Here is a 25973-nt window from a genome sequence, read left to right on the forward strand (position 1 = left end):
TTTCTCTGAGGAATTCAACCAGTTGCTCCCTCTCCTGCAAAGGCAGTTTAGCTCCAACCTAAAAGAACTTCTCCGTATCATCACCAATGATTACCCTCTTTAGATCTTCACATTTCGGCTCGTTGGCTAGACCATTGAAGGGCAACGCTGGGGTTTCTGATTGCTATAAACCATTATCAGCGGTGGCCGAGGTCTCCGCCTCAAGCCGATGTTGGATAGTCGCTACTAGGCATTGTTTGGCTATAGTCTGATTTCCTACTATCTCCAAAACCTGGTCTTCGGATGGGTACTTCATTTTCTGGTGAAGAGTAGAGGAGACGGCCCTTGGGTATGAAGCCAGGGTCTGCCCATAATGGCCGTGTAGGGAGAGAAAACATCTACGACGATGAAGTCCACTTCCACCACATCTGTGCCGGTCTGCACAGGTAATCTGATCTGACCTTTTGGGACAACCATTTTGCCCTCAAAACTCACCAGAGGAGAACTATAGGCTGTTAAGTTTTCAGGTTTCAAGTTTAGCCCCCTATACAAGTCAGGGTACATGATGTCAGTAGCGCTGCCTTGGTCAATCATTACCCTTTTCACGTTATACCCACCAATTCTCAGCGTAACCACTAGAGCATCATCATTGGGCTGTATGGTTCCGACTTTGTCCTCTTCTGAAAAATCTAACACTAACGGGACGCCTATCTTGGCTCTCTTAGGCATTGAACTAGATTCCTCGGTCGGATAAAGGGATACCGACATCACCTTGGAAGGACAAGATCTGGTCCTCCCCGAGGCGGCAAAAATAACGTTTATTATGCTAAGGGGGAGTCTTGAAGAAGCATCTCCCCGAAACTCCGAGCTCGTTTGGCTTACCCGACCACTGGAATGATGCAAGAGTTGCTTCAACTTCTCTTCTCGGACTAACTGGTCCAAATGTTCCCATAAGTTTCTGCAATCCTCAGTTGTGTGTCCATGATCTTAATGATAGTGGCAATAAAGGTTCTAGTTGTGTCTCATTGGATCTCTTGCCATCTTATTTGGCCATTTGAAAAACGGCTTATTCTTAATCTTCTCCAGTACCTGTTGCACTGGCTCTCGAAATACAGCGTTAAACACCTGAGTGTTGGCAGATCCTGACTGCCAAACAAAGTCCTTCCGAGGTCGGTTATTATTGTATCGGTCCAACCTGAAATCCCTCCTCTCTTGAGGGATCACCTTAGCCTTTCCTTTCCCCTGTAGTTGGTCTTCTTCTACTCTTCTGCACTTGTCAATCCCATCCATCAGTTGGCGTACACTGGTAACAGGTTTACCAGTTAGAGATTTCCTCAAATCATGCTCGGTTGGAAGACCAGCCTTAAAAGTGCTAATAGCCACGTCATCATAATCTCCCTCTATTTCGTTAAACATCTCCCAGTATCTATCTGAATAAGCCTTAAGAGTCTCACCCTTCCGCATGGACATGGATAATAAGGATCCCAAAGGCCAAGGGACCTGGCTACAAGTAATAAAGTGAGCACCAAAAGCCCGAGTGAGTTTCGTAATGGAGTCAATAGAATTCGCCTTTAAACCATTGAACCATCTTATCGCTACTGGGCCCAAGCTATATGGGAAGACCTTACACATTAAAGCCTCATCTTTGGAGTGAACGGCCATCCTTTGACTGAAATGGCTGACATGTTCTACCGGGTTTGTTCAACCATTATAAATGGTGAACGTGGGTTGATGAAATTGCTGAGGAAGACTCGCATCTTCTATGTTTCGTGTGAAGGGTGACTTAGAAACTTGACTCAGTGCCTTGTTCATGGCATCGTTCCCCAAGCCTTTGCAAGGCGGGCTTTTGTATCTACGTCTATGGTGGTGCTCTTCGTTGTAGGATAACTAGCACCATTTGTCTCTTCCGAGGACTGTGGAGCTGGGCGATGAACATCCTCGCCGAGCATGACGCAATTCCTTCTTCAACTCGTTGATTTCACTTTGCATATCTCTGTCATTCTTTGCATAGGAAACATGGCTCTTCCCTCGAGATTGAGTTTTACTAGTATGAGTTGTGTGCACACTTCCCTCACGACCTCCTCTCTGTTCAAGGCTTCTATGCGGATTGCTATGCTGAGAACCTCTTGATTCTACTTGATGTAGATTAACATCTACCTGGTGTGGTTTTGCTGCTGCCTGGTGTGGTCCTGCTGCTGCCTGGTGTGGACCTGCCTCCTCCATCGTGAACGTTATAGTCGAATCTCCTTTAGAATAGATCAAGCTCTTCCAACAAACGGCACCAATTGTAAGGACTGTAATTGGATTGAACCCAATATGGGATTAGGTTTTAGCCCAAGAAGCCCAAACAATAAATTTGTAGAGCGTGGATGAAACAACTAGATCTACTCCAGAAGAAAAACGATAAAATTTGCTAATTTAAGGCTATTAAACACAAGTAAGATAAGAAAGTCTGTCCTCGGAGTGGCCTAAGGAGCTTATATTATATTGTCTTGTTGATAAATAAAGTTACAAGAGTTCACAGTCTTATTGTAAAAATTGCTTGATTTTTTCTCTGATCTCTTTTTTAGTATATCTTCCCATGCTATATACTACAATCTTGGTATCATCCCTGCCATACATGTGTAGGTTAGATTATGGGAACTCCTTCCTGTCCCATCTAACACCTCCTAGAACCATAAACTAGTAGCTGTAAAGCTGCTTGACCACTGTTTAGGCATCACCTCCACATTAATGAGGCTAAAGAGTTAGTTGGGAGGTATTTAATGCGGAGGTAGCATCTATTTGAAGATATTTGTTGCTCTTCTCCTTTCTTACCCCTTGTCCAACGTCCAACTCTTAGTTGTGATGTAACTTCGAAGAAAGTCTATGATGATATGACACTCTTACTGACCTCGGACCCTTGTTGCCGAGATGGCTTTTCTCCTCGGACATTCGTTGGACTTATCTTAAATTATCTCTACTTTTCTCTTTATTCCGTTTTCCTTATAATCTTATCTGGATATTCTCGGATTAGCTAATATCCTCAGATTGGGCCATAGGTCCAGTTAGTACAGCCTTAACAGTACCTCCTGAGTAACTGGCCCCCACACAAAGATTTTGCCTTAGGCCTCCAAAATGCTTGGGCCAGCCTTGGTCTTGGGAGAGAGTAACTGGGTGAAGAATGAAGTGAAAAAAAAGGTAGAGGGACTAAGACTGTTTGAGCGGCTTAGGAGAGAGGGGGAGAAGAGTGAGATAATGAATGAGATGAGGAGTGCTATACGTGAATGAAGAGAGAGAACATCAGATATTTTCAATTAAAAAATATTGTTTGTTTTACATCCAAGTGAACAGTTGGTTCTATATATAAGAACCAACTATTCACAGGTTGTAAAATATTATGGAAACCCATACCCAGATGGAGCATGCTTTTTGAGGTTGTGGTTGTAAAATAGCACCTGGAGGGTGTTTAGAGCACTAGCAACAATGAAGCTAAATAGCTATATAGTTATTTTAGCTTCATCAAAATATAAAAAATGCTCCCACAGCAGTGTATGTAAAGCTAAAAAATTTTAGCTTTAGGCTTCCGTACGAAGCCAAAATGAAGCTAAAAGTTAGAAATATTATTTTAATTCCTACGTCTATTAAAATAATATATTTTTTTCTTTTTCTTTTTTGCTCATTTTGCCTATTGTGCTCTCATTCTCACCCTTTCTCCTCAAATCATCAAACTCTCTCAAACTTTCAAACTATCAGTTCTATATCGGTTCTACTCGGCCACTCCAAAACCAGAGATTGACACAGATGAATCAGAAGACAAAATTTCGACTCCGGGTCATGACTGTTTGGTAAGGAGGAGCAAGTCTGGCAAGGTTGGTGGTGTCGTGGTTTGTCGTTGATCTTCATCTTCACGCAAATCTTCATCTTCATCACCGATCTGTTCTGGGTTTGGTGGTGGTTTGATTTTTTTTTTTTTTTTCTTTTTTCTTGTCGTGGGTTGTGGTTGTCACATAGAGGTTGCTGCTAGTGGAGTCGTGGTGGAGGTGGATGTGGCTAGTTGAAAGGTTTTTGTGGGTGATTGTTCTTGGTTAATAGTGGCTGTGGATTGTGCATTGATTGGTTTGCGGTGTTTTTTTTAGTGGGATGTATTATTTTATTGTAGTAGATATGTTATTTTATTGTGATATTTATATTATTTTATTATGATATTTATATTATTTTATTGTGTTAAAAGTTAAATAGATCAACTACTGCTGGATGTTTGGTAAAATAAGTAGTTAAAATAGATAAAGTTGTATTTTATGGTGCCAAATGACTAAAAAAATAACTCTACTGTTATGAATGTTCTTACACCCCAATGCTAGTGCTCTTATATAGCCTAATTTTAAACTTAAAAGACATTATTTTATTCACCCATCTCTCTCTCTCTTCTTTTCGGTTGCGTGTAAGGCATTATTTTATAACATTTTATGGTGTAGTTATATTATTTTATTGTATTGATTTATATTATTTTATCGTATTGTACAAAAAAATAAAAACTAAGATATTAATTATATTATAAAGTAAAATAATATAATAGATAAAGGAATACTTTTAAATGAAAAAATAGTAATTTTTGTACAACCTCGGATGTAACTAGGTGATACAGTGCAGTCTATTCCGACAATTATTGAGGATTTCTATCCCAGTTTGTAAAAACAGAGAACCGGCCAGCACATTGATTTCACATCCAATACCAAAATTAAGCAAGCAGCCAAGCACACCGCGATGGCGCGTTAGATCTACAAAAAAGAAAAGTGTCAGTGTCAGCCATGAACAAAAAGCCGTGGATGACAGATCAAAAATAAAGCAAAAAGTAGTACTACAGACAGAGTGGTAATGACAAATTCAGGCGTATTTATTGTCACCTTTTGTTTTAATTTTTTTTTTTACTTTAAACGATAATTTTTTTATCCATCATTTATAATTTATAGCGGTAAAAAAAAGAAAAAGAAAAAGAAAAAAAACCCAACACTAAAGAAAAAACCAGTTTAGTTTTGTATTAGAATAATTTTATTTCTATTTTTTAAAAAATTAATTTTAGTTGACATGTATGTAAAACTTTAAATTTAAAGGGAATGTAAATTTAAATATTCAAAGTTAACTAAATTTTTAACAGATATGGAGTATTTTGTTTGACTTTGAATCAATTTTTAAAATAAAAATTATCAAGTAAAATTAATATGTTGTTCCGAGTTCAATGAAAAGCAATGTTACAGCCCATCAAAGAAAAAGAAAAAAAAAAAAAGCAGTGTTAGAGATGTGTCATTTTTTATTATTATAATTATTTAGTAATTTATTATAATAGTGTGTTTCAATCAACTTAATAGGCAAAATATTTTATCATAAAAAAATAGACTTTTAAATTCTGTTTACACTGTAACAGTAAAAAACAATTATTATTAGGATTGTTTTAAAATTAATATTCCAATCACAATAGTTAAAAAGAAAAGAAAAGAAACGATGAAAGTATTAAAATGTGAAATACCAAGGATATTCATCGTTTTTTGAGAAACAAAAAACGCCTATTTAAAGGCCTTGCTTAGCTGCCTTTCTTGCAACAGCACTCAGCAGCTCTCACACATTCGAAGAAGAAAGAAGAACAAGAAGAAGAAAAAGAGATGGAGCGATCCATGCGTGTGTTTTCCACAGTTTTCGTCGTGCTGCTGCTTCTTGTGGCCACAGGTTGTTCTTTCTCATACACTTATTTCCTTTCTACATAACACACACACACATATATATAGCTCTAAATCTGTCTTAGAGTTAAGTATATAACATATTGCATAGTGCAAACTGCAAACATATATGGTTGACAAGGCACTTGTGAAGTAACTCTGAGCTGTGTTTGTATTTTGCGTGTGTTCCTTTATCCCCACAAAAGGAGAGGAAAAGCTTGTCTAGCCAACTCCTCAAGCTTCATTAAAGAGATTTTGATCGTAGTCATTTCTTCACATGGTCCATAAATTCATTGATGGCATATGACCATTTCTTTCAAAAAGTTTGTGAAAGAAACTCGATTTGAGGGAAAATAAAATGGAAAGTATAAATCATTTAAAGAAAATAAGAACGTTTTTTTTTTTTTTTAATAAAGAAAATGAATTATCTGTTTAGATAAATTTTTTATCTCAAAATAGTTGTTTTTTTGAGGAAACAAAAATAGTACTTTTATAAAAAAATTTTAATCTGCTGTTTAAAAAAAAAAGACGAGACTTTTGAAATCTTGTTTCTCAGAGTAAGTGTGATGATTTTTCATTTTTAATTTGGGACTTCCTAGAATATATATGCTCAATTTTTATTTTAATAATGAAAATTTTACTTCTTCAAAATTTTAATTTTGATTTTATGAAACATACATGATTATATATTATTTATGCCACATCTAATAAAGTAAAACACGCTTTAAAAAGATTACTATATTTTTAAAATTTTATTAAATTTTAGAAAATTTCAAATCTAGATATATAACTTTTTTTTATAAAGAAAATAGATATATAACTTTGGGTTGAAGAACTGTAGTGAATATAATGACTATAGTTATATATAGTTATACATTAAAAATTGAGCAATATAAATACACACATTAAAAAACAATGATATAAATTTTTTCATGGTTAAAATTAAAATTTCCTTCAAATCCAGTTAGGAATATTTTTGTCAAGACAATTGACAAATAATTATTTATAGTAAAATAAATTATGATTTTGGGGTTTGAAGATGACAAATTATAAAGGTAAGAAATCTAGATATTGATGAAGGTCAGTTGCACGAAATCCCAAGTCTTCAAGATTTGGGCCCGTTTAGTAAGAGCTATGTCAGTGTCATCAGTGTCACGTAAAGAAGTACCATTTGTGCCGTAATTTGTCAGTGGATCTACCCTGACTTCTTTACTATTCATAATTCACTGTTGGGTAAATTGTGGCATGTGGCACAAATATTATTCTTTTGGTAAATCTTATTAAAGATAAAAGGGCAAACATTCTCATAATCCGGTTTTAATCTGTAGTTTCCACGCTATCATGCTAAAAGATAGTGTGGATCTTATATTCTTATAATCGTTTCAAATATTTGTTAGTACAAGTGAAAGTTATACATAGTTGCCACACTTACCACTACTAAAAAAGTAATGTTAGGAATTATTTTGGTGTTTGAGCAGAGATGGGGCCAATGGTAGCCGAAGCTAGGACATGTGAGTCACAGAGCCATCGCTTCAAAGGCCCATGTGTGAGGAAGAGTAACTGTGCTTCTGTCTGCCAAACGGAGGGCTTTCATGGCGGCCAATGCCGGGGCTTCCGCCGCCGATGCTTCTGCACTAAACATTGTTAGTGTGTGTCTGAGATCAGCTAGAAGATGATTATGATATCATCTCCTTTTAGCTTGTGTGAACCAAGAATAACATGCGATATGGTTTGTCTTTTCTTTTTCTTTTACCTAGTGTGTCCCAAGAATAATAAGACCCTACTTTGTATAGGGGGGATTCGTACTCTTCTATCGTGTGATTCATCGGGTTTTGTAATCTATCGTTTTCTCGGATAATGTTAATGTATTATTATGCGTGTCTCTGTGTCTCTTTGAGTCAGAGTGTGCGTATGTATTAGACTCAGTTGAGCCTCGAATCCCTTTTTTTTTTTTTTTTTGGTGAGAAACAGCTTCGAATTCTTAAAAGCCTGCTTTAGTCCCATATTTTCTTTTCTTTGGGTAAATTTCAGATAATTACCCCGGAGTTTGGGATAATACCAAACACACATCTAGAATAATTAAAAAGCAACCATCTTAGTCCCAGAAGACAAACGCTGATACAAGCTGTTTGTTCACAACACAAAACAAAATTTGCACAACATATTTTTTTTCATTTCCAAGGCAACAAGTTCAGAAAATGTACCCCACACCGTCTGTTTCCGCCAGGCCAAAATCCTCACATTTGAGTCCAACACGTTTTCATCATTTTTGCTCTTCCCAAGAGCAACATAGGGCTTTTAATATAAACTAGAAGAAAAGAACCCAAGTTGGTTCAATGTCTCTTTTTAGACTTCGTCAGAGTTAAAATTTCACCTCTCACTCAAAAAAAAAAAAAAAAAAAAAAAAATTGGGACTAAACAAAGAGAAGGAGAATTTCTGTTCAAGTTTTAATACGAAGAAAGATACAAATTAGTTCTTGATATCAAAATATAGCTAAACTGCTTGTAACGAAAGAAGTATAAATTACCTGAAAAATAGTTGATTTAGTTTTTGTTCCGGTTTCATTTGTAGGTTTTTCTTTTAGCAACTTGGTTCTTTTGCTTGGAAATTTTGACTCTTCTAGCGTTTAATCTTGGTTTTTTTTTTTTTTCATCGTCTAAGTTATAGTTTTTGGTAGGTAAAGACCTTTATCTTTATGGAAATGAAAGGATAAACACAAAGAATTTGCAAAATGCATTTAGGCTGGCGGGAACAAATGAGTGTGGGTACCTTTCTGAACATTCATTCTTGGAAATGAAAAAAAGTTGTGCAGCTTTTGTTTTAGGTGGAGTGAACAAACGGCATGACAGGCATGACAACCGTGTTTATGTTTAAGGACCAAAATTGTTGCTTTTTAATTGTCTTGGATGTGTTTGGTATTACCTCGATTCTCTGGGTAGTTATCTGAAATTTACCCTTTTTTTTTTTTTTTTTGGTTAGAAGAGGCTTTTCATTAACAAAAACTAAAGTGCCCCATTGAAGCTTACAGTCCAGTTATACAAAACACCAGCAACATCTAAACTAAGCAGCAAAGAGACCTCCAAAGGAGGCTCCAAGTAAACAACAAAATCTTAAGAGAGTAGAGATTTTCTTCTAGCAAGAGTGTTAGTGCAGGCTTCCCTGTAATAGGGTTGGATTTTAACCATGGGACTTTGACTAAGTCTTTCTTTACAGTCAGCCTGAATGATATCAATAGCATTAGACGACACTTCAGCTTTGCTCAGTAGATCAACCACCAACTTAGCCTCCAATTCAATCTTAACAACTGGTAGATTCAGAGGTTTATACCATTGTTGAGGTTCAAAATATCACAAGTATTAAAATCTAAAGCTAAAGGGCCCTTCAAGATAAGGAATGCTCAATCTGCCATCCAAAGCCCACTTAAAATAAGAAAAAAGGAACCCAAGCCATGGAAGGGCAAGCCCTAGGCCTTAGAAAAGGAGAAAAAGGAAAAGAGGGGCTCAGCCTAGCCTTTGTGAGAAGAATTCTCGAGGAGCTCAGAAAGGGACAGGACTAAGATACCTTGGAATTTCCAAAACCAGGGGGATCCTTAGGGAATGTAGAAAAGAGCTAGTTGGGATTTGGACAGCTCAAGGGAGCATGCTTATGGACATAAGGAACGAAGATAGGCATGTCCTATTAGCTGCCTATGACTCAAAAAAAAGCTGATGACTTCAGAATCAATACTTGATTAAAGGGAGCCTGGTACCTAGAGGAGCGCAAGAAGTTGAATCATGAAGGAATGTGGCTGAGGATCTTTCAGCTTGATATGAAGGAATCTACCCATTTAGAGATAAGGAAAAAAGTAGAAGCAGCCAAAAGGTGGGGTTTGAAAAGGTCCATCTAGAAGTTTTGGGAAGAGTAGATTGAAAGTCAGCCTTTAGGACCTCCCAAAAGAAGAAGGTCAGTTGGGAACTTTCTAAGGGGAAACCTCAAAAGAAGGATGTAGTAAGAAAATAAGGAAAGACCAGCCACTAATGTTGCTGACATAATATTGGTTCTAGTATCTAGGGTAGCAAATGGAGGGAATCAATGGCACACCAAAAACCTTAGGAATGTACTATAAAAGAGGATCAAGCCATCAGCAAAATTCATTTAGCAATAACTAATTAGAGCCAAAAAAAACCTTTGAAATACTTCTTTAAAATTCAAAAAATGAGAGAAGAGGGAAAACACTATGAGGGATCCTGAGATAAGCACTAGAGGATACACTTGAATTCAAAGGGATTCAAACCTCACAAATCTTAGAAGCCTACAAAGAGCTATCTAAGTCTGTGACTTTTAACTTATTTGAACCTTGTGGCCTATCCCAGTGGAAAGAAGAGCCCAATGTATTAAAACTCAATATAATGAAATATCATTTTATTTTCTGAGGATCCTAAACGTCTCTATTTACCTTTTTTCTTTATTTCTTTACTGTTTCTTTACAATATATATATATATATATTTATTTATTTATTTATATATGTATGTATGTATGTATGAATATGTATGTGTTGTATGATCCATGTTTTGTGCACAACTTGGTTCGTAATCAGCCCAATAAAGTTATGATGAACCAAGCCTACTCCACCAAACAACAAGTACAAAGCTCTTTAGGGGCCTAGGATCTTTAATTCCACTTAGGCCTGGGTATTGTCCAAAATAAGAACCCACAACCATCTTTCAAGGCCCACAACTCCGCTGCAACACTCGTAGTATTCCTAATAGGTCTAGTGTATCCTCTAATCCAATCTTTGTTAGCATTCCTTGTAAGTCCACCTTCCCCGGCCATACCAGGATTTCCTAGAGAAGAATCTGAATTCGGCATTTTTTGTTAAATAACATAATTTTAGGAATAACTTATGAAAAAAGTACCAGGCTAAAGTTATTTAGTTATGTGACATATTTTTTGGAACTCGAGTTTGTTAAACTCAAGTTCCAAGTGAAACTTGAGTTTACTAGACTTGAGTTCTGACCATAATGACAATCTGATGGAACATAATACTTGGAACTTGAGTTCCAAAAAAGTGTTATATAACTAAATAAGTTTGGTTAGGTAATATTTAGCAAATTTTTCCATCTAAATTGAGTTTCTACCAATTAATGTGTGGGCAAATCCACTAACCTGTATGACAATCTGAGATGAAGATTTCTGCCCTTTGCCCCCATCAAAGATGAATTCAGTGGCTTTTCTCTAGCTTATATTACACTTTTATAAAGTTTCCTTTTATTTATAATTATATATGTATATAAAATTTATTCAAACTTTAATTATTAGACTAGTCTCATTTTTAAAAACAAGCTGCATGCCCTGGTTTCAAAGAAATAACAACAGATAATTAAGGGTGACAATGTTTGATGTAGTGAGCGTTTGGGCAGGGCTGAAAGTTGCGTTTCAGCCCTGCGTTTTCATACCTTATTTTTATTTTTATTTTTATTTTTTTGCTCTGCAGTGAACAGTAAAATCACTGTGCAGGGGACAAAAAACACTATTCGTGCACTGTTCATGTACTGTTCATGGGTCCCACGACACTATTTACACATTTAAAAATTATTTTGCTACAGTGTTTTCAGTTTTCAGTTTTCAGTTTTCAGTTTCAGCAATAATAAGCTCAATCCAAACGGACCCGTAATATACTTATGTCACAAGGGTGGCAGTACACTTTGTTCAGGGGGTTCAAATGAACCCCCTAACTTCAAAAAAAAAAAAAAAAAAAAAATATATATATATATATATATATATAATATTTTTTGAAGTTTAATACTTTAATTTATTTTTGAAAATATTTTTGCACACCCTAACTTAAATTTTATACACTCTCATTATAACTATTTCTAACTCTAAGAGTAAGAGTAATTGTTTGTGAATTGTAAGTGTTACTCTTTATTATAAATTTATATTATATGTGTGTGAGTGTGTCTAATATTGATTGTGTTCTTTATTTTTTGTTATTAAAGTTTTAGTTCTTATAACCCCAGGCTACTACTACAAAGGTTAGACCCTTTTGTAGTGGTACTCAGGCTATATAATATATTATAAACCTATTTAAAAAACTCTATATACTACTTTTGTGTTCGTGTGTTCTAATAAGTATTACTATTTCCTAAAAAAAAAAAAAAGTTATTTGTGTGAATAATGATGTGTGTGGGTGTTTGTGTGTATAGTATAAATATAATATAACTTTGTGGTGGGCCTTTCTGTACTTCTGGGCTGGACTGCTTCCTGCCACGTTGTGGCCCAATAGTTCTGGGGTAGTAGAGTCGAGACTGACCTGATTGAAACTTACCTCAAGCTAGCTTGTGCGCAAGTTAGGACCCCTTTACTAAGATCTTGGTCACGTGCCCACGACAGAAGATGCTGTCACAAAAATGTTATAACATGAGGGCATAGTATAATAAAACAACAAGAATATATTTGCTGCCAACCAAAGACAATAATCAAACCACTTTCTTAGTAAGGAAAACACAGCGATATGAGTACGGTAGAAATAGGTTAGTGACAATAATGAAAGAAAAAGGAATAATGTCAATGCTTGATTAATCAATAAAAAAGAAAAAGGAGGACCAGTCTGCTGTGCTTGGTTTTTTAACAGATTTAAATCCAGGAAGGGAACTACTCTTCAATGTGGGCAATCTCACAGGGAAATCCTACCATGAAAACTGCCTACTTTGAAAGTATGGGCCTAAATGGCTTATCTTCAAATCCTTTAATCTTGCTAGAGAGTTGGCTGTAGAGAGGGAGAGAAGGGAGTAGCCTATTGGTGCATGCCTTATCAAACTTTTGCTTCCTCACTTCCCTTTCTATCCACTTTTTTTTTTTCTTTGCTCTCCATTTCCTTTTTAATTCCTATATTTCCTCTATTCTTCTTTATTTTTTCTTTCTTGCTATTTTCCTCACTTTTTTTTTCTTACTCTCTGCTTGCCTCTTGTTGTTCTCCCCTTCATTTATTGTACACAACTAAGGTCTTTTTATACTTCTTGCCGTGAAGAGTTTTACTGTTTTACCCCTCAACTACTTTTGGCCTAGTGTAGGTGCCCTTCCCAGACCACCCACTGGTCTGTTGGCTACTTAGCTATCACCATTCACCACTACTCTGTACTGGCTGTGCCACGTTCCATTCCCAGACAAAAGAGTTTTTTTTTTTTTTTTTTTTTTTTTTTTTTTTTTTTTTTTTTTTTTTTTTTTTTTTTTTTTTTTTTTTTTTTCTCCCGTAGCATCCCTATTCGAATAAGGGTTGGGTATTCTCTTTTACTAACTCATCTGACATGCACATAGTGATTCCAACTCATCTTTCCCTTTTTTGGGTGGTATGTCATCCGAACAGAACATTTTTCCTAAAAGAGTTTGAGCGGGAATCCCATAATAGACTTCTCCCTTCTCCCCACCACCAAACCATACCTTTTCTTACCTTTGGATCATGGCCTACCACGCTTGTATTGGCTGGGTACAAGTGGGTGGTGCCTGAGCCTTATACGTGCTCCACTCCCATGTGAGTTCATGGTTTATCTGCCGTTCATGCGTTTGCCATTGACTGCAAGTCTGTCTGGTCTTGCTATGCATTCCTACTGCTTATTTTTAACCTTTTGTGGTGTGGGTGAGTCTGGGTCTTTATTCTTTGCATTTTGTTTCCTTCCTAGGCTGGGTCTTACTTGGGCAAGGGCCATTTCTTCTTCAATTCAGCCTTTGTTTCTCTTTATTGCTGGTTTATGGGCCAACTAGTATTTCTGCCACGCCACTCCATTGCTTTTGCCATGTTGCCACTTGACTTGTACTTGCTGGGCCTCCTTTGGGCCTGCTATGTACTTTCCTTTATTCAATTCACGTTGCCCAGTATTTCTGTTAGGTTAATTCTCATGCCATCTTGGGCTCCTTTGGCCCATATCCTTCTTTTTGGGCTTCCTTGACCCATTTCATTCCCTTGGGCATCTTCAGCCCATTCAATTTTTACATTCTCATAGGCTTTTTCTACATCTTTTGGGATTTTTTGGCCCAATTACCATATGTTTTACTTTTGGGGGTTTGTCGGCCTTTGCACCAATCCCATTTACTAATTCCTTTCTTTGGGCTCCTTCAATCCATTTTGCTTGCTTTCCATTTCTGATAATTCCCATGGGCTTATTACTTCCTTCTCTAAGCTCCCTTGGGCCTGTTTGGTTTCTTTGAGACATTTTTTACTATTTTGTAGACCTGTGGACCATTATTCCTACCACTCGGGCTTAATGATTTTTTTTTTCTCACTTTGCTAATTCTTCTTTCTTCACTCTTTGTTAAATTGTTGGGCTTCTTCTTGCCATTAGCCCTTTTCTTCTTTCTTTGCTAAAATGGGCCTCAACAAACTTTATATAATTTAATAATTAGAAAATAGATAGGGTTTGTTACGTGTGAGTATTGTTGCTATGTTATAATAACTTTTTGTTGTAAAGTTAGAAAAATTCAAGAAAAAAAAATTGTAAAGTTAGTGATTGTTTAAACATTTGATTGGTTAAATTGTATGAATGAGTGTGATTGTGTGCGTTAATAATTAATACATATCCAATAAGTTGAGTTTAGTCATTTAGTTTAAAATATTTTTATAAAAACAATGACAAATAAATAATAACAACTGTATAAAAATAAAAAATATTAGACATACTTAACAAAATAAAATGGTCATAGCTATTCACATTGGCAATAAATACTCATAATGAACTATTATGTAACAATTCAAAATTTAAAAACTTGTAGAAAAAAATTGTAAAACTTTTTTTTTTTTTTTGTCAATAACTCATATATTCAAGTTCTTTTTTTATTAAATTTAAATTTCTTAGTAACACCCCTAAACAAAATTCCTGGAGCCACCACTATATGACATGATTTTTCATGGTTGATGTGTAATGTAAATGAGTTTATGTCAAAGCAAGTCTATCCACTTTGATACAAATAATAAATGAGTCTATTTTCTATAGACCTCTTCGGCCTTGTAATAAATTCAAATTGATCTGGTTTTTCGTGTTAAGATGGATTAATCCGTTTTAATATCAACTCGTTTTAACTCATAAATTAACTTCATTTTTATTCATATTTATCCAACATGAATTTTTAAAATTTAAATAAATTATTGAGTAATTAAAAAATCTTTTAAATACTTTTATTGGTAATCTTCTAAATGCTTTTAAATTTCAGATTTCTATTAAATGCTTTAAATAAAAATTTGGAATTTCTTAACCCTTTTACGTAAAGAGAAGTGCTACGTCTACAACATTTTCACAACAGATTATAGGTGGTTAGTTGTTAATTTAATTTTTTTCATTTCATTTAATTTAATTTTTCTTAGATTTTTTAATTCTAAGTTTGGATAGAATTTCATTGTATTGAAATAAAAATATTTTGACTATTAATCTAATTAATGCTTTATATAACTCTGCATGTTTTTATGATTTGTGTAAAATTTTTGTTAAGAACTAATCCGAAGCCTATATATATATATATATATATAGTTAGGTTCAAGTTACTGTTGGTGTAACTCTAAGAAATGTTACAACACCTAATAACTTGTTATTGAATTAATCTTTTGAAAATTTAACTGTTGATTACATGTTCTATATATTCTTAACATGCATGCCAATTTTCATACCCATCGAATGTTATTTACCTTGATCTATAAATTCATCTTTTATGTATTATTTTAAATTACAAAAACTTGAATTTTAACAATTGATTAATGACATGATTATTAATCTTTGATCACCTTGAAATTTTGCAAATATGGAGAATATACAAAATAATATAATCTAACGGTGGATTTGTCAATATTCTCATCCACTTAAAAAATATTGAGTGGTGTAATATTATTTAAAGTTACATCAGGTGTAACTTGAACCCCACTCACACATATATATATATATATATATATTCTTTTTGTAGGTTGATAGCTTGCATAATATATGTTCATAGACAGTCCACAAGTTTATGGAATATGGTTTGGGTTTTGTATTGTTTATTTGTTACTGTTGTTCTCACTTCTCAGAACTTTAAATGATAATTAACATTTAATAATTCAATTTTTCCAAGAAATTCCAACCATTTTTCGCCTAGAGACTTTCGAGCGCTGTATGCATAGAGAAGTTCCAAAATTCAGCTACAATAGGAAATTTTTTTTTTTTTGGGGGCTAAGTTGGTAATTACGTAATATATTTCCCCTAGGTGCATTATTATGGCCTCCGGCTCCATGTTCGTGGGACCCACAAAGGATGACTGAACGGAATCTCTCAAGCCTGGGGAATAGTCGCATGTATATCTAGAATCGTGTATACCGCCATTGTTTAAGAAATCTAAAAGTAATTTATATATTTATATTATATAGCTGGAATAGCTCAGTTGGTTAGAGCGTGTGGCTGTTAACCACAAGGTCGGAGGTTCAAGCCCTCCTTCTAGCGTTGATTTTTGCTTTGATATTTTTAATTTTTTAATTTTCAATTTTTTTTACCAAACCAAATTTAATAATTGATTCTAATTTTCATGCTTTTTAATTTTCAAATTTTTTTATTAAACCAAATTTAATAATTGATTCTAATTTTCATGAACTTTCTTCCTAGTTTGTGTATGTATTTTATGTAACTAATTTATGATGTGAAATATCAAATTGTTTAGTGTAAAATTCAGCCACATAGTGAATTTAAAATTTTGGCCTTCCAAGATCACCGGATTAATTTGTGTGATTTCATTTTTATTTTTCTAAATTTTTGTATGTGATTTTCATTGGTTGACAAGGTTCAAATTCTCTTTCTTTGGACCAATTTGTATGTTTATGACGGGGAATTCCAAATTGTTTTATGTAAATTTCAGTCACATGGAGAATTAAAACACCATGGCCTATCTACGATTTTTATTAAGCTTTTTCTACAAAACACTAACTTTTGGTTAGGTTGGTGGGTTGAATGCACACCCTATAATGAGACGGTTCTTACGAGTAAAATCATTTTTTCATTCCATCTAATCTAAAATAAGAAAGGACTTTTTACTGAAAAGCTTATAAACAGATGAATAATAATGACTACTGATGTACATTTGTTGTACTTTGAAAATGATTACACAAATTATAATGAACTAGTAGGGTGCCATGAGAATCGTTAAACTCATTTTACACACCCACTATTTATTGTTTAATTCGAGAAGAATGAACTAGGAAAAAATTGACACACCAAACGAATAAAACTAACAAGCAAATTAGCTGACAATTTAATTGACAACATTGCAAAACTTTCGAATCTGTCCTTCAGAACCAGTCTTAGGATCAATATCTCCCATCTTTACCATGGCAGCAGCAAAATCAGAACTGAAAGTTGAAGGGCTCTTGCTATACTCTGTAACAATGCTGTCTGTGGATCCTCCACTAAAGAGTATTTGATCAGTTTGAAGAAGGCCCTTCTTCTGAATGAGATTCTTGAAGTAGTTATTATCAAAGGAATTGGGTGTCACCAAATCAAGGGGCGCTAGATTATCACTGCTAGCATCATCAAGTGAACACCTGCGCTTTCTAGTGCTAGCAAAGCCTGCATCGATATCACTTGCATTGTTATGTATCCTATCACGGAATGTCACACATCTTGCTTGGCCAATTGTATGGGATCCTGCATTTCAATGAAGCCAGTTCAGTTAACCATGTTGCACTTATTGTGACGCAAGTAATTAATTTCTATTTTTTTTTTAATTATGTCATAGATTTAGGCTCAAACCTGAGAGGGCAACCATGTCTCTTTGACTCAAACCTTTGCTACCAAACAAGGATGTTAGCCTGTCAAGGCTGTCTCTAAAGCTTGGAAGGTTGCTCTCAGCTAGGCTACGGCTTGCGGTGGTTGAGTCTCTTCTTCCAAGTTTCACTGACCATGTTGGTCCACCCACCTGATTTCATATTAAGAAATTGTGATTAGTAATTTGTAGATTAATCATAACACAGCATATGCTTATGGCTACCACAAACAATATTAGTGATGATTGGCAAGGTTGATACAAGTCTATGTTTCAATTTTTTATTTTTTAATTCAAATGTTACAACAAGTGAGGGAACACGGAGCTTTGAACCAAGACTCTCTTTATAAAAGAGATCAATAATGCTATTGAGTTACAAAACTTTTAGTGATAGAAGTGCTAATGATTATAAATTAATAGTACTCACAGCGACAGATGCATCACGAGCAGCAACTGCAACAATATCTGCACATGATACAATGCCAGGACAAATGCTCTCTACTTGGGACTTGGCATCATCAATGACCTCGTATCCTCTAATTGAATGATCATTGTTTATTGCCTTTTTCTCGCTCGATATTGAGGGAGCATCATCAAGCAAGATTGATGCATCACAACCCTGCAATAATTGATTTATATTTATCATGTTAAATTTACTTACGTTATGTTTGTGTGAAAACTCAAAATGATTCCGCGAACTTAAATTACCTGAACAAAACAATCATGGAAATGGAGCCGAACGAGTGATGCTGCCATTCTACGCTCACGAGAAACCGCTGTTCTGATAGCTGATCGGATCTTACTAAGTGCATTTGGACATGTTTTGTCATAGAATGTGGAAGATAGTTGTGCTTCACAATGCATATTTGAGAGAAACAATAACATAGAAAGAAACAAGCATACACTTGTACGAGTAGAAGCCATGTTCTGTTCCTTTTAGATGAAAACCAAGGTTTTGACTGTGATAGAGGCACCAGCTCAGTTATGGAAATGCAATACAAAATACCAAGAACGTAAATATTAGAGCTAATCAAGTAGAAGTTTAGAGGGAAGTGTAGGATGGATTAGAAACACAAGCCTCGTATCCTATATATATAGTGCTAATAGAAGTAAACACATTGCCTTGTTACATTCTTCTTGTGCATGTATGTGACCTATTCTTCATAATCTTTCTGACAATGGAGAATTCATAAAATTCAGACTATTACAGCGCCTCCATTGAATAGTCTATGTTTTACCTTCTCAATGTATTCCAGTTCATTATTAGAATGAATCAAAATTTGAACAATGAAACTCTAGTGGGGCAGCAGGGAGTGCTGGTGTGTTTGCTTTCAATTAAAGCACACAGATTAAGTGTAAAAAATGTAAAGTCGCTGCAGCTTGCAGGTGATTAATTTCGACTTTTCAAAATTTTTAAAGGTCAGAATGTGACCTTCGGGGCGGTTGACTGTCATTGGTTCTAACCTAAGAAAATTCTAATGTTGCTCCAATACTGTATCATATCGGTGAAAAGTATCCTCATTTATGATTTAAAATTAAAGTATTTAACTGTCTATGAGTCAATGACATGGGCAAATTAAATTATAGCATCAATGGTTTAAAAACCTTTGCTCAAGTCTTGGCCTAAAGGCGGACCTTATCCAAAAAAAAAAGGATTTGGATGGAGAAAATTTGGGAGAGAGCAAAAACAAAACATAATAATAATAATAATAATAATAATAATAATAATAATAATAATAATAATAATAATAATAATAATAATAAAAGAAAATTAAAATTTAAGCTAGTGGTGGGATTTTGGAGCCATAGTTTTCAATTCATAAATGGATTTCCACAATGGTGTACGTTGGTTGTGAAGTGCAAAAGCAAAACTTGTACAACTAATATATATATATATATATATATATATATATATATATATAAAATCAAAATTGAGAGAAATTTCAATTAAATTTTAAATTGGAGCATAATTTTGTGCCACGTGTTTTATATAGTTTTTAAATTTGTATGTCAGGTAAATTATTAGGTGCAAAAATTAAAGATTCTAAATTTAATTAGATTCTAAATTGAATTTTAATTGGAGTTTAAATTTGCACCATGTGTCCTATTTAGTTTTTTAATTTTTGTGGCAAGTGAATTATTGAGTGTAAAAACCGAAGAGTCTAGATCGAATTGAATTCTAGATCCAATTAGATTATATATATAAAATTGTGATTGTTTTTAAGTGTATCCATGCATATGCACGCAATTAAACACTAATGTATTATTAATTTGAGAGGAGACTAAAGGAGGTGGAAATGAAGGACCGAATGAGATATAGTTGAAACTTGAAACCCATGGGTTAACCATTATTTTTCGAATGATTAATCATTAAACCCCAAAAAACTAAATCCAACTCTCAAAGAATATGCCCTATCACTTTATAAAGGGAGGAAATTAAAACAAATATAAAGCCAATACGGTAGAGTTTCAGTATGGACTTTAGGGTTGTCTTCAACTTATGAAAATGAGGGTGCTGGGGGGTATTTATAGGCTTTTAGGCCTTTTAAGGAGTTGGTGCAACACCATCGCCCACGCTGGGCGGAATAGTACTTCCCCAAGCCTTAAAGGCTTGTAGGGTTTGAGGACCAAAGTTTGAGTAGTCTTGGATGGAGAGGTAGGGATAGTACATTAGGTTCATTAGATTAGGATTTCTATTTGAGCTTAAAAAAAAAAAAAAAAAAAAAAAAAAAAAAGAGGAGTTGGTGCAACATTCTATCTGGCAGAGGCAATTGACCAAAACAAATCCCTAAGTAGAAATGGAAAGTGAACAATTTTAAGGTTCTTATCTCTAAGCAGTATGCACCATGCACGCACTGGTGTATGCCACTTCAGTAGTGTAGTTACTAATAGACACGATACTGATAATTTTGGTTGTGGCTGGGTCTTCTTTGTCATAGGATTGGGAGCCTCGATTATGGGTTGGATCAAAATGGGATATCTACAATCCATGTAGCTCATGCAAATTGTCATTTGTCAAAAACTGCAAATTTCATTTTTGATCCAAAATCTTTCCAAATCAACTAGGAAAATAGAACTCCCAAAACAAAAAATCTTACATAACGAGATTATGTTCGCATAGTAAATTTTTTTTTTTTTTTTTTTTAATTTTTGAAATAGAAACATCATAACTTGCATGATAATATCCAACATGATATCATTTTGGGGGCCAACAAGCTCCAATAAAAATAGTTTTGTAAATCAACCTTTTGAGAAACATGTGGGTATTAAGATTTTATAAAATCTTTGCTATAAACTGATGTATCACCTTATGCGCTCTCATGTGCTTCTCAGTTTTTTTATCAAGCACATATTCCACTTCTCAGTTTTTTTATCAAGCACATATTCCACATGCCAATTGCCAAATACAAAGAAATTGGGGCAGTATGATCATATTTTAGAACAAATCATCAATTACCGCAAAACTAAGAAAAATAATGTTTTGTAGCAATTCATCTGGTTCCAATGGTAAAAATTGCAATATCATACAACAAAAATTTTAATATACACTATTTATATATAAGAGAAGAAATCAATATTTAAAAAAGGAAAAATGTGCTTCAATCTAAGTACATTTTGGCAAAATACTCCTGCAACCATTTGGCTTCCACTTGCAACCCAGAATCCCTCAATGCATTCATCGATGATCGATAAAGCCTCCCATCTAATCGTGTTCCTTCAGATTTCATATCCCGTAAAAGCTTCACCAACTCATCGATCCGACTACTCCTTGAAAAAACTCCAACCATAATTCCAGCCATGACCTTGTCAATCTCACCCCCATTGATCCTAAACTCATTGTAATATCTCAGGCACGTCTCAAACTCCTTGGCTTTACTATAAGCACTAATAACACTAGTGTAACTAACCTTATCTGGTGCAACCTTTCTTCGCTTCATCTCCTTCCATAGCTTCTCAACCTGCCTTAAATTATTGGCCTTTCCATGCATTTCCATCAAAGAATTGTAAATCCAAACATTTGGTTCACACCCTCTTTCTTTCATCTTGGCCAAAAGCCTCATTGCATCTTTAGGCCTCCCCGTTTTGCCATACATTACAATCATGCTAGAATAAGCCACAACACACTTATCAAACCCCTTTTGTTCCATCTCTGAAAATAACATTTCTGCTTTCGAATAGAGCCCAAGATGACAATATGCATTTATAACCGAGGAGTATGTAACTTGTCCTGGTTCACATCCCTGAGAAATTAGCTCTTCATATACCTTAACTGCAGCTAGAAATCCTCTTTTCTTTGAGAAGCCATTGACAATTGCACAGAATATACAATCAGAAATTTTTAACTTTGAACTTTTCATTGCTTTAACAATTTCAAGTGTCTTCTCCATTAGTCCTTCTTTCACATACATCAACACTAGTTTTAAGTACAGCCCGGGATCTCTCAACATTTGTTTGCTTTTCCCTTCTTCAAAAAGATCTTCGGCCACCTTTACTTCTCGCAAGCTTGCAAAAGAACAAATCAAAGAAGAGTAAACCGAAGAATCCTTGGAAATTCCTTTCCTTGTCATTTCTTTGAAGTATTCAAGAGCTTCAAAAGCTCTTCCTGATTTGCCTAGAGACTCAATTAGAGTCCCATATATACGAGTGCAAAATGGTGATGAATAAAAATCTAGTTGACTACTTTCTAATTCACAAAACAATTCAACCACTTTATCAGAATCACCAAGTCTCATATAAGCTTCCATAATATGGCATGAACATTCAGAATCCAGAACAACTCCAGCAGATCTCATTTTCCCCAATGCTACAATGGTGCTTCTATACATATGAAGCTTGTTATAGCCTCTAATTGCAGAACCAAAGGCCAATACACTGACTTTACCATTAGATTTGAAAACTTCAAGCAAAGTCTCAACAATTTTGAATTTTCTAGCTCTAATGCAACTACTAACCAATTTTGAACAAGTGGAACTATCAGGCAACACATTGTAGTTCTTGAAATCATCACAAACTACTAAAATCATACGCCATTTCTTTGAACGTAACAAATACCTGATTACATGCTTTAAAGTTGATTTCTCCGGTCTAAATTCTGGGCTTCCTTTCATTTTTTCATAGTACTCGAAAGCAAGATCCTCGGTTTGAGGACTTCCAAATAACCCACGTAAGAAATCATTTAATTTTGCAGAATCTTGTACTGGGTTTTGCTTAGAATCTTGAAACGGTACATTCAACTCGATCACTGGCAAGTTGCTAGAGGCCTCTTGGCCCTCTTCTAATATTGGAGAAGAGCAACCTGTGGTTTTGAACTGAAAATTTTGGACTTTTGAGCATGAAATTGCAGGGAAAAAGGGAAGGGTTTTGCATGTTGGGATCAAAGTTAATATGTGGGAATTTCTGTGACTGCGAGAGTGAATGCAAGCTAAAGACCAGTCTGAATAAGAGGAAATGGCCATCTTGCAGATAAGGTTTCAAGCTGTGGGGGAGAGATTGTGAGGTTATATATATACCTTATCCTTAACGAGATTTTTGCTATGAATGTGAATTTTATGAGCCACTAAACAAGCGACACGTGGAAAAATTATGGACCAAAGCTTTCCACGTCCTCCAAAGTAATGTTTGGAGAGAAGGAATCTTCCATTTCCAATAATTATTTTATGGGCATCACATTCTCATGTATCCTCCCTTTCTATCCCAATATGTAGCCCCCACAATTACGTGAGGTTAACATGTTGTGCAATAGAGAATACATATGCATACATGTATGACGTAAAAGATATGTTTTCATTTATTTCCATTGAAATAAAATCCTATTCCAACCATATGTAAACTACTTGCAAAAATCAATATGTGAACCATCTCAGCTACAGCTATACTCTCTATATGCCTTCAAATGGCGATTCATAAAATTTAAATCAGGGTTCATATTTAAATTTTTATGAATCTTAGGTTACATAGGATGCCATATTATAAAATCCAAATTCTATCTGAAAGTGAATTCGAACCCCAATTGATTGGTCTTAATTGAATTAGTTAATTTGATTATTTAATTACCAATTATGCTAGTAGAGTTCCAATTAATATAGTTAAACATGCATACAACCATATTGCAAAGATTGTAAGCAGTGAAAAATTAAAGGACATGTAATATGTTTACGAAGGGAAAATCTTGATAGGAAAAACCCCCTTTATTAATATCCCAATGAAAGAATTCACTATAGTAAAATGGTAGTACACAATACAAGAATATACCTAATTATAATATTACTACCTGCAATAGAACTTATTAACGTCACCATACACATCTTCATAAAAAAAAAAAAAAAAAAAAAAAGTCACCATACATATCTTCAACTCCAGTTAAACTCTTCTATACTATCGCGGATCAATTCAACCCATGAATATATGATCCGTGACAAACAGCACGCAACAACTTGAATCATTTGATTGTTGTAGTCTTATATAGTAGCTTCCACTTGGAACACCACAAGATCTTCAATAACGGTGTTGGACACTTCGCTTGGTACCTATTGAAAACAGAAAAGGAAATCCAAGATTGAATAATGCTTCGGTGAATATTATTGATTGGGGATAATCGTATTTATACATAATTGAGATTAGGGAAAGAAGAAAAAGCTAACTAACAGAATAACTGACTCTATTAACTGCATAACTAACTCTACTAAGCACCACTAGCAGACTCACATGTGGAGCACGTGTAGACTTAAAACACTTGTTACATATTGCTAAGCTGCAGGTAGTTTAGACTGCTTTAATGCTAAGCTACTTGTCGTTTTCATTCAGCTTGCAGTCTTCAATCTTGGCAACACTCCCCCTCAAGATGAAGCATATATAAATGTTATTTATGCCCATCATGTCCAAGTGGCTTTGTGAGTAGATCTGCCAGGTGATGTTTGGTTGAAACATGGAAAGTCTTCACTACCTTATTTTGTATCTTCTCACTTACAAAGTGGCAATCCAATTCAATGTGTTTTGTTCTCTCATGATAATCAGGATTTGCTGCTATGTGGATTACAGCTTGGCTGTCACAATAGAGAAGGACAGGCTGAGTACGATCAACTCCTAGATCCTTAAATAAGGCAATCATCCACACAAATTCACTCATACGAGCTGCCATTGATCTATACTCTGACTCTGTAGAAGACCTTGACACTGTGTGCTGCTTTTTGGACTTCCAAGATGTGAGAGAATCGCCCAAGAATACACAGAAACCAGTGATCGATCTTCTGGTATCAGGACAGCTAACCCAATTAGAATCACAATAACCTTTAAGGTGTAGCTTAGAAGTAGTAGAGAAGAACAATCCTTGGCCAGGTGTGCCCTTTAAGTATTTAAGTATCCTGGTAGCTGCTTGAAGATGTGGCTACCTTGGCTGTGAAAGGAACTGACTAACCTGATGTACACTGAAGGTTATGTCAGGTCTGGTTAAAGTCAGATACAACAGCTTTCCAATTAGTTTCCTATAATGTGGGATCTGTCAATAACTCTCCATGATAGTTTGACGGTTTCAGGTTTTGTTCCATTGGTAACTTCACTGGTTTGACTGCAAGTTGACCAGTTTCTACAAGCGAATCTAGTACATACTTCCTCTGGCATAAGTTGATGCCTTTGGAAGTTCTTACCACCTCCAATCCCAAGAAATACTTTAAAGTACCAACATCTTTCAGCTTGAATTGATCATGAAGAAACTCTTTAAAATCTGTAATAGCTTGTAAACTGTTGCTAGCCACCAAAATATCTTCTACATACACTAGAATGACAATGATAACATCACCTTGTACTCTGGTAAACATGCAATAATCATACTTAAACTGAATGAAACCATGACCAATGATAGTAGTAGACAGTTTAGAGAACCATTGCCTACTAGCTTACTTGAGACTATACAAGGATTTTTTGAGTTTGTAAACCAAGTTGCTGTTCTCCCTCTTGCTACCAAACCCATGGAGGGAGCATGTATTTTAAAATATTATAAGAATTAAAATAATAAAAATATGGATGATTTGTTGTTTTGATGCCAAGGAAATAAAAAGAAAGATTAGGGTGTACATGGGTCGGGTTGGGTTGGGTTGAGAAGTTTTTTCAACCCAACTTATTATGGTAGGTTAAAAAAAATCCAACCCATCACAGGGGTCTAACCTAACCCACATGGATCGAGTTGGACCCATGGGTTGGATAACTTTTTTTAATACTATTATTATTATTATTATTATTATTAAATTGAGCATTATAATATCACCACAAATAAGAGCAAATTTATAACCAAATAATCATGACCATAGCACCAAACCAACACAAATTGGTGGCGTAACGGGTGGCTGGCGTGGCCAGGTGGCGGCATGGTGAGGTGGAGGTGAGAGCAAGAGAGGAGGGAGTGATAGAGGAAGAGAGTAAGAGACTAAGACCCATGGGGCTGAGATGAAAAAATATGTAAGAGGAGAGAGAAAAAGATTAATTTTTTTTTAGCATTTGTGTTTGTACCGCTCCAAATTTGGAACGGTATCGTTCACCTATGCTAAATCTTTTAGCA

General features: G+C 35.0%; 5 protein-coding genes and 1 non-coding gene across 6 annotated transcripts; 2 read left to right on the top strand and 4 right to left on the bottom strand.

The window, feature by feature from the left end:
• Nucleotides 1-291: 291 nt before the first annotated feature.
• On the bottom strand, nucleotides 292-747 carry LOC126719547 (uncharacterized). Its single transcript, XM_050422084.1, has one exon. It carries the CDS (start codon nucleotides 745-747, stop codon nucleotides 292-294), a length of 456 nt encoding a protein of 151 aa, XP_050278041.1.
• Nucleotides 748-990: 243 nt separating this feature from the next.
• Nucleotides 991-1641, bottom strand: LOC126719548 (uncharacterized). The gene is made up of 2 exons (XM_050422085.1): nucleotides 1282-1641; nucleotides 991-1125 (listed from the first exon to the last, which is right to left on the bottom strand). Exons 1-2 carry the CDS (start codon nucleotides 1639-1641, stop codon nucleotides 991-993), a joined length of 495 nt encoding a protein of 164 aa, XP_050278042.1.
• A 3887-nt stretch (nucleotides 1642-5528) lies between these two features.
• LOC126717845 (defensin Ec-AMP-D2-like) lies at nucleotides 5529-7597 on the top strand. Its single transcript, XM_050419773.1, has 2 exons — nucleotides 5529-5682; nucleotides 7151-7597. Exons 1-2 carry the CDS (start codon nucleotides 5619-5621, stop codon nucleotides 7318-7320), a joined length of 234 nt encoding a protein of 77 aa, XP_050275730.1. The 5' UTR covers nucleotides 5529-5618; the 3' UTR covers nucleotides 7321-7597.
• An 8439-nt stretch (nucleotides 7598-16036) lies between these two features.
• TRNAN-GUU (transfer RNA asparagine (anticodon GUU)) lies at nucleotides 16037-16110 on the top strand. Its single transcript has one exon. It is a non-coding gene; the product is annotated as a tRNA-Asn (tRNA).
• A 626-nt stretch (nucleotides 16111-16736) lies between these two features.
• On the bottom strand, nucleotides 16737-18499 carry LOC126717849 (lignin-forming anionic peroxidase-like). Its single transcript, XM_050419775.1, has 4 exons — nucleotides 18131-18499; nucleotides 17850-18041; nucleotides 17410-17575; nucleotides 16737-17304 (listed from the first exon to the last, which is right to left on the bottom strand). Exons 1-4 carry the CDS (start codon nucleotides 18344-18346, stop codon nucleotides 16913-16915), a joined length of 966 nt encoding a protein of 321 aa, XP_050275732.1. The 5' UTR covers nucleotides 18347-18499; the 3' UTR covers nucleotides 16737-16912.
• A 2388-nt stretch (nucleotides 18500-20887) lies between these two features.
• Nucleotides 20888-22907, bottom strand: LOC126717850 (pentatricopeptide repeat-containing protein At5g13770, chloroplastic-like). The gene has a single exon (XM_050419776.1). It carries the CDS (start codon nucleotides 22876-22878, stop codon nucleotides 21022-21024), a length of 1857 nt encoding a protein of 618 aa, XP_050275733.1. The 5' UTR covers nucleotides 22879-22907; the 3' UTR covers nucleotides 20888-21021.
• Between the last annotated feature and the right edge of the window lie 3066 nt (nucleotides 22908-25973).

The sequence above is a fragment of the Quercus robur genome, chromosome 3, assembly GCF_932294415.1.
Source record: "Quercus robur chromosome 3, dhQueRobu3.1, whole genome shotgun sequence".
In the NCBI taxonomy this organism is placed as follows: domain Eukaryota; kingdom Viridiplantae; phylum Streptophyta; class Magnoliopsida; order Fagales; family Fagaceae; genus Quercus; species Quercus robur.